The 9341-nt window shown below is 22.5% G+C and overlaps 4 protein-coding genes across 4 annotated transcripts, besides 1 other annotated feature; 1 reads left to right on the forward strand and 3 right to left on the reverse strand.

Annotated features, from left to right (window-relative positions):
• Positions 1-642: 642 nt before the first annotated feature.
• EHI_093330 (Helix-turn-helix protein, putative) lies at positions 643-1020 on the reverse strand (the record flags this gene model as incomplete). The annotated part of the gene is made up of 1 exon (XM_650740.1): positions 643-1020. One exon carries the CDS (start codon positions 1018-1020, stop codon positions 643-645), a length of 378 nt encoding a protein of 125 aa, XP_655832.1.
• A 221-nt stretch (positions 1021-1241) lies between these two features.
• On the reverse strand, positions 1242-2264 carry EHI_093340 (WD repeat protein; the record flags this gene model as incomplete). Its single annotated transcript, XM_650739.1, has 1 exon — positions 1242-2264. One exon carries the CDS (start codon positions 2262-2264, stop codon positions 1242-1244), a length of 1023 nt encoding a protein of 340 aa, XP_655831.1.
• Positions 2265-3805: 1541 nt separating this feature from the next.
• EHI_093350 (uncharacterized protein) lies at positions 3806-4493 on the forward strand (the record flags this gene model as incomplete). The annotated part of the gene is made up of 2 exons (XM_650738.1): positions 3806-4186; positions 4242-4493. The coding sequence occupies 2 exons, from the start codon at positions 3806-3808 to the stop codon at positions 4491-4493; spliced, it is 633 nt and encodes a 210-aa protein (XP_655830.1).
• A 23-nt stretch (positions 4494-4516) lies between these two features.
• Positions 4517-6517, reverse strand: EHI_093360 (5'-3' exonuclease domain containing protein; the record flags this gene model as incomplete). Its single annotated transcript, XM_650741.1, has 1 exon — positions 4517-6517. The coding sequence occupies one exon, from the start codon at positions 6515-6517 to the stop codon at positions 4517-4519; it is 2001 nt and encodes a 666-aa protein (XP_655833.1).
• Positions 6518-6607: 90 nt separating this feature from the next.
• Positions 6608-6840: a repeat region.
• The last annotated feature ends 2501 nt before the right edge of the window (positions 6841-9341 follow it).

Raw genomic sequence — 9341 nt, forward strand, 5'->3', positions numbered from 1 at the left:
TAAAAAGAAATATTCTTCTTCCTTTTAATATTCTCTACGTCACTAAAAACTCTTCTCTTCCTCTCTTCTCAAAAATACAATCTTTATATCCTTCTAACTCGTCTCTCATCTTCTCTCTTAATTCTTCTCTTTCTTCTTCTCTTAATTCTTCTCTTATCTCCTCTCTATCTTCTCTCCCTTCTCTTCCTTTCATCTCCTCTTCATTCTCTCTCTCCCTCTTCCCTCTTTTTAATCTAGACTTCTTCATCTCTCCAAAACTTCATTATCTGATGTTCTCAAATCATTCAATTATCACTTTAACTAATCGTCACGTCTCTAACGCTTTCTTCTCTAATTAATCTTTTTTTTTTTCTCTTGTCGTTTAATTTTTATACTTACTTCAACATTATTATTTGTTAAGTTGTTATAAATTTTTTTTAATTTGAATTGATATTAATTTAAATCAACATAGTTTTGTGTTTTTATTTTTTTTTTGAAGTATTATTTAATATAATTTATTTATAATTATCTAATTAATTTATATTATTATAAGATACTTTTTTGTTATTAATACCATTTATTTCCAACATTAAAAAATAAAATTATAATAAAAATTAAGAGTTTCAAGATAAAAACAAAAAATAAGAAATGAATTACAAAAACTTATTTAAGACCTCTTAATTTGACTCCTAAAATTCGTTCTAATTTAGCTAATACTTGTTGGCTTGGGATTGCTTTACCACTTTCATAGTCAGCAATTGTTTGAGGTTTTTCATTTATTTTTTGAGCCAATTCTTTTTGGGTCAAATGTTTTTCTTGACGAGCTCGTTGGATTTCTAATGAAACTTTATGGCTAACTTGTTTATGAACTAATGGAGTTTCTCCTTCATCCGCTTTTCTTTCAATACTTCTAATATCTGAACCACTTGTAGTTGAATTCATACCAGCGGTTGGTTTCTTTACTGGTCTAGTAACACCCTTTTGGTTTTGGGCTTTGCCGATGTAGATATCTTTTGTATCAATACCATAATTGAATGCCATCCTTTAAAATGAATGAAAAATACTTAAATAAGATGGTACTTTATATATGTCTATTTGAAGTTTGATTAACTGGCAACACGTAATGATAGTATTTTTATTAGTTATATTTTATTTTTTATTATAGTTCTTCCTTCATAACTAATAACTAGTTAATTGTTTTTATTAAATCATATACAAGATTTCTTTTTCTTTAAAAAACAAAGATAAGTAGTTCAAATTATTCAATCATTCTTAAAAATTTTCTGTGGTTCAGTTTCTTCATCTTCAATATTGATAAATCGTTGTTTAGGGGAAATATTTTTACGTAAGGTTTCATAAAGAATTCCTTCATTTTTAAAACTGTTATTAGCTCCGTCAGTGTGAATATTAATTTTTTGATTTTTGTTAACAAAAACCAACTGGTCATCTGAGTTATAAATAATATAATCATCTTTGGTAAACTTTCCTCCTTTAATAATACATTCTCTTTGTTCTATTTGCATTTCTCCTAAATTACTACCAATAATAGGAATTTTTATTATACAATAATTTTTGTTTTCAATACCAACAAGAATATGAAGTTCTTCATTCATAACTTCAACATCATAAATAATTACAACATCATTCTTATCAAATTGTTTCATTTTTATTTCTTCTCCATTTTCTATTTTATAAATTCTCATTGTTCCATCACAACTTCCACAAACAACAATTGGAATATTATTTATTTCTTCACATTTACATGAAGTAACAAGTTCAACAAATCCATAGCAAAAACTTTGTATAATATCAGTTCTTGGATATCGAGTTACACGAACTTTTTCATCTCTGTCACAAGTAATAATAGCATTTTTCTTCTTTGTTATTTCAATTTGATTAATAACACTAAAATGAGCCAAAATAATGTTTTGTGCAATTGCATCTTTCAATTTATTAATATCTTCTGTTGCTAATGGTATTTCATCAATTTTAAATTTATAAACATCTCCAAACTTATCAGACACTAATATCTGATTATCTATTTCACAAACAGAAGTTGGTTTCTTTGTTAATAATAGATGATGTGTTAACACTTTGTCATTATATATATTTACTGTTTTATCGTCACATAAAACAACAACCATTTTATTACTAAGCTCTAAAGCATCAATTACAAGAGAGTTACAAGTAATACATCCTTTATATTCGATGTTCTGTGAATAAATTTGTACAGTGTTCTTATATAATGCTAATAGCACACTCTTATCTTCGTTGAATTTAAGCATAATCTTTTATATTTTTAAGTTCATCACTAAGACATAAGAAAAAAAATATAAGAGGGTTTTATTTTTTTTTTTGATTATTTTTTATTGTTCATTTGTCTTGATGAAGATTTATTCATGAAAATAACTTTTTGTCTATTTAACCTTTTCTTTAAAAGAAAAATATTGATTAAGTAGTATGAATATAATATACCACTTTTTTTAATAAGTCATTTGTTGTATTATAGTTATTTTAATTAAACAATCTTACGATATTTTTTTGTAATTCTTGGTATTTGTGCATAGTTTATATTATCATAGGTATTTTCTAATTAAATTTGAATGAATGATATTATTTATGGCTAAATTCTAAGTATCATTCCTTTTTATATGAGAAAATACCAAGGAAATTTGTTTTGAATATATAATGAGAAATGGGTTTGCTGTATGGGTATTCTAGTAGTCTTTGTTATTTTTATGTATTTCATATCACTTAATTTAATATCAAATACCTTTTCATTTTTTTGGTTTTGTACTTTGTTTCAATACAATCTCATTATCTAAGTAAAAATACAAGCAATTCTTATAGAATAACATCTTTTTAATATTTTTTATGTGATTTATTTGAATTATTCTATTCAAATAAAATTCAATTTATTTTACATCAAACTATTATTTTTCTAATTTAAAAACTAAATTTTTAGAGTAAATAGAAAAGCATGTTTTATGAAAAAGGTTCATCCTATTTCTATAATAGAATTTTAGCAATTGGTTTTAGTTAAATGAAAAGAACATAAATTTTTACAAAAGTAAAAAAGAATTAAAGTGGTTTATTAAAAAGTATTAAATTAGAATTATCTTATAAAGTCTTAACATTTGTTTGATATTTTTATACTTTAAGGGAAAGTAATGAAAAATCTTTATTTGAAGTAATTCAAGTTAAGTTTTTTCTAAACAAGTCAAATACGTTTTAATTAAACGTTTTATACCCAAGTAACCAAAAAGAAAGTTAAAAAAATTCCAAACAAAATGAGTGACATTTAATTCTCATTGAATTATATAAAATGTAGGATAACGACTAAACGAAATATACCTAATCAGTTTGATATGACTGAGGTATTAAATAATAGACTTTGTTAAAAAAGTAACAATTTTTTACATATTGATTATTTCACCTAGTTCAGTAAATGATTAAATAACTCAAATATTTATAAAGATATGAGACAAAAAAGAAGAAACGTAAAACTTAGAATAAAGTCAGCTCTTGCAGCAACCTTTAAGATTAAAAGTTGTTTTGATATTTATACGATCATACGAATACAACAAACGAAATATAAAATGATAGTAATAACAAGTCATAATTTTATAGTACCTAGTGGCACTTTAATTTATATTAAAAGTACTCAATTAAATGAATTAAAGAAAATAGGAATTTAAAATGAAATTACTAAATGTAGTTCTTTTTCTGAAGTAGGAGATTTTTAGATTGAGTTTTGTTGATAAAAATCTTTATGCTTTAATTTTCTTGTAAGGAAAAATAAACTTAAAATTATAACTTTAAACCTATGAGTCAATGGTATACTTCTATCAATATTTGGTGCACACTAATTTCTTGTTTAGTCTGTGGAGGGATTTTGATTGGACTTTCCGTAATGTCTTACCATTATACTGAATTTGTTGAAGGGTCTTTAATTTGGATTCAAATAACTTCAATCAGTGGGTTTTCTTGTGGAGTCACTTACCTTATATTAGGACTCGGAAGTGTTTTATTATTTATTCTTGCATTTAACATCATTGGACAATGTTTGTCTTGTTTGTTTTGTTGCTGTTCTTGTGGGGGGTGTTTGTCATTTTTTATATTATCAATAGTTATATTATCCTGTGGTCTTAATGAAAACTCTCTGGCTAATTTATCTCCAGAAGCAATTGCAGCTATAGAACAAGACGTTTGTTTTTATGTTTTTATTAAACAAGCTCAAAAGATATATTTATTGAATATAGTTTAATTGTTGTGCTTACTCAAACAACTACACATCTTGTCAAACAACCTCTTATGATGAAGAGCCATTTTCGTTGTCATATGAAGGAGATTGTGATGATTCGTATTTACATTACGTCCTAAAGCAATACAAAACAATTGGGTCAGTTATGCTAATTTCATCCTTTTCATGCCTTTTTTATGTAGCAACAAATCTACAAGGAACGCTTAGAATGAATGAAGGAAAAAGAGACAATTATTTACTAATTCATTAAACGACAAGAGAAAAAAAAAAAGATTAATTAGAGAAGAAAGCGTTAGAGACGTGACGATTAGTTAAAGTGATAATTGAATGATTTGAGAACATCAGATAATGAAGTTTTGGAGAGATGAAGAAGTCTAGATTAAAAAGAGGGAAGAGGGAGAGAGAGAATGAAGAGGAGATGAAAGGAAGAGAAGGGAGAGAAGATAGAGAGGAGATAAGAGAAGAATTAAGAGAAGAAGAAAGAGAAGAATTAAGAGAGAAGATGAGAGACGAGTTAGAAGGATATAAAGATTGTATTTTTGAGAAGAGAGGAAGAGAAGAGTTTTTAGTGACGTAGAGAATATTAAAAGGAAGAAGAATATTTCTTTTTAATTCTGAAGGAGGAAGAGAATGTTCAAGATTGAAAACAAAAGAATGAAGAAGATTAATGTCAATGTCAGGAAGAAGAGGAACTCCTTTATAAAGTTTATTTTCTCCATTAATATCAATTTTGAAAGAAGTGTTAAAATAATGAAGAATAGGAGAAGTAGGAGAAAGAACAAAATGAGCGAGTTTAGAAGGGAGATTAATAAAAGATTGAGGAGGAAGAACAGCAAGAAGTTGTTCTAAAGGAAGAATAGGAGTATCAGAAGAAAAAGAAATAGAATCATTTTCATTAAGATATAAAGCAAAATCTAAAGCAAAAGGAGCATAATGAAATTTATAATACCATCTCCAACTAGGAAGTGTATTAAGATAATAATTAAAAATCCAAGAAATACCTTCAAAATAATGATGAACAATATTTTGAATAAATTCAATATTTGTAGTATTAAAATGAATTTGATAATAACGATCATGATAACCTTCTTTATTTAATTTTATTTCTTTTGATGAATCAAAATAAATATTTTGATCATATTCTTTAACTTCTTTATCTTTTTTTGTATTTTGAATAATTCCTTTTAAAATATTTGATTCTTCTTCTCCTATCATTTTAAATAATTCTTTAAAATTTGTAATATTAATTTCTGTTCCTTTACTTAGTCTTTTTCCTTTAACATATAATTTCCAATAATTTTTTAATAACATTTCCATTCCTCCTGTTTGAATTTTAATTGATGGAATTCTTGGAAGAAAATCATTTCCAACTAGAAATGAAATTAATATAAAATCTTTAATAATTTCTTCTTCTATTATTTCAATATCTTCTTCTTTATATTCTTCTCCTTCTTCTTTTTTTGTTTCTATAAGATTTTTTTTAGCTTCATTAATAAGCCATTTTCTTAATTCATTAGGATAACACATAATTAATTTCGTTTCTTTTCCATGATCTTTTGTTTTATGTTTCTTTCCACAAATATCACATTTATTATTTTTTTTTATTATTTCTTGTTCTTCTCTTAAAATTGTCATATTTCTAATATTAATTCCTAATGTTAAAATAATTAAATCTCCATCCATTCCATAAATACAATGTCGTTCTTCTTTAAATCTTTCATTCTTTTTTATTTCTTTTCTAATAAATTCATATATTTTATGTTCTCCTTCTCCTGCTACTTTACTATCACTTAATATTACTTTAAGTCCTGACCAATATAAATCATTATCCATTCTATTAACAATATATCCATGAAGTGCAATTCCTATTTTTTCCATAAATTTAGTTCCTGGTGTTATACAATTAGAATCAAATCCTCCTGTATTATTAAGTACTGAACAATATCTTCTTTTTCTTTGTTGAATAATTTTAGCTACTGGACATACTCCATCTACTCCTATAAATATCATTTTTCTTGGTCTTACATAATTGACATATCTGTCCATTGCTTTAAATATCCTTTCCATGATTTCTTCTTCACTTGTAGCTTCTTCTTCTTTTTCGGAATGTGAGCATTGGTGTATTATCCCATTAAAATCTATATATAAATTATCATATTCTTCCCCTATCTCATTCTTCTCTCTTTTCTCTTCTCCTTGAATCTTCGGTGGTAGTCTTTTAACATATCCAGGACATATTTGTCTTACCCATGCAAATAAACTTGGTACTCCCATTTCTTTTCTTGTTTTTATTATTATCTTTCTTTTTTTTTTCTTTCTTTTTTTTCTTTTTATTATTATTTATTATTATTTATTAAATTTATTATTTATCAATTAAGAAACAGTTAGAATAATAAGAAATGAATGAATTAAATTCCGATGGGAAATAATAGTAAAGGATGTTGGAATAACACATATGAAAGAATATGAAATACGGGGGTGACATTCATGAAAGTAAAGAATGTAGATGATTTAGAAGAAGTAGACAATGGAGAGTGTGAAAGAATGGAAGAAATTCTCACCTGAACATTATATTCAAATCATTCAACTTTAATTTATTATTTATTATTTAATTTATTATTTATTATTTAATTTATTTAACAACGAAAAGATGTGATTATTCTCCACTAATTTGAAGAATAAATGAACAATCTATTACTACTTAATTAACAAAGAACGGGTATGAAAATTAGCAAAGAAAAAATGCATCTAAATAATTTACAATAAAGAAAAAAGATGCAAAATAATTTGCATCATTAGATTTTTCCATTTATTATATTTTGCTCATAAAATAAAAATAAATAAAAAATATGATAAATATGATAAATACAGAATATGTAAATATTTATGTTTATATTTTATAATCATTTCTATTTTGTATGAAATATTAATGAAATAGATGATTTGATGAATCATATTTAATTATTTGTATTCTTTTCTTTTTTATTCTTTTCTTTATATGTTATTTATCTATCGTATTTTTATATTTATTTCTCTGTTTATATTATTTATATCATTGTGTTATTCTTATTATTTATATATTATTATATTCTTCTTATTTTATTATTTTTCTATTTATATTATTTAGATTTTCTTATTGTTATTCTTTTCTATTTAGTCGTATTTGTTTATTCATCTTATTCATCTTTTATATTATTATCATTTATATCTAATTTCAATTTATTATTTATTCTCTTTTGATTTATATTAATATTAATTTTATCTTTTATACTTTGATTTTATTATTATATCATTGATTATCATTTCTATATTTATTTATCATTTATTCTTATTATTCTTTTGTTTTATATTCTATCTATGTTATATATTCATATCATTTTCATTTATATTTTATCACTTATTATATTATATAATAACATAACACATATGATTAAATATATAATAAACATCATAATGAAATTATACATATAAATAATAAACATAAAAAAGAGTAAAATATTTTTTTTCAATAAAACAATATTAATTATTTTGAATCATTAAATTAGACACTTTTATTTCATATTTCTAATTTTTACATTAAAAATACACTTTTTATTTCTTCCTTTCTTCTTTTATTACATCTTTGTGTTTTATTATTTTTATATTCTTCTTCTACTTTCTTTTTATTCTTTTATATCTTTTTATTCTTTTTATATTATTTGTTTTTCGTTGTTGTTTCTATTTCTTTCTTCTATTATTTATCACTTTTATATTCATTTATTCATTCTTTTTATTTCTTTTTTATTAATTCTTGAGTATTGTATATTTCTTTATTATTTCATTTATGTATTATCAAAATATATGTTTTATTGAATTTATGTTGAATAAAATATTGAATAATTCAATATTTCCATTCTTAATTATTCATTATTTATTCTGAAATGTTGTGTATATTTATTATATTAAATTAATATGATGAATGAATATCAATATTATTGTTATTTGATTTTAAAAAATAATAAATGAATATGAAATAATGAAATAATGAAGACAATGAAATGACAATGAAATAGAATAATCTAATATTGAACAAATCAAATAAAGAATATATTGAATATATCATTATTGTTACTTTATTATTTATTATTTCAATTATTAAATATTAATAAATTATTATTCATGAATATTTAATTGATATTTTACAATTTCATTTTCATTTTATTTAATAAATGAAATATAAATAATAAATGAATAATAATTTAATATATGAAATAATAAAAAGAAAAGAAAGATAAATAATAAAGAAATATGATGTATTTAATATATAATATAATTTATTATCAAATATAATAATATCAAATGATGATTTATTTTTATTTCAAAATATTTTGCATCATTAAATTTTGCATCATTAAATTTTGCATCATTAAATTTTGCGCTTTTTTTATTTGTTGAAATAAAATTTGAATCCTTTATTTTTTCATTCTTTTCTTCTTTTAATATCTCTTTTGTTTTATTACACTTTATCTTCTTTCTTTTTATATTCTCTCATTTCTACTTTTATTCTTTCTTCATCTTCATCTACTTTTTACTTTCTTTTTATTCTTTTATATCTTTCTTTCTCTTCTTTTTCAATTATTTGCTTTTTTTCGTTGCCGAAATAAAGAAATTATTTGTATTTCTATATTTCATTTTTATTCTTGTTATTCATCATTCTTATTTATGTGTTATTTGTATTATTCATTTGAATAAATAAAAATGAAAGAGTAATATTCTAAGAAATATATAATGATAAAATTTACAAATAATAGAAAGAATAATGTAATAAGTTTAATTCTTTTATATGAATATTTCATTTATTTACATTTTGATTTATTGTGTTGATTCAATTAATACATTACTGTATTCTTTATTAATTTGCATATTAAATTATTTTATTAATCATTTTTAATGTTATAATATTTCTCTTCTTATTGAAATATCATTCATCACTTTTTTCATAAACAAAAATAAATATGAATGACAAATATTCATACATCAATCAATTAAAATGAAATAAATAATCAATTCAATAACATTAATAATATAAAAGAATAAAATGAATATTAAATTTAATGAA

This window comes from Entamoeba histolytica, genomic scaffold, assembly GCF_000208925.1.
Source record: "Entamoeba histolytica HM-1:IMSS scf_1104750517725 genomic scaffold, whole genome shotgun sequence".
NCBI lineage: Eukaryota > Evosea > Mastigamoebida > Endamoebidae > Entamoeba > Entamoeba histolytica.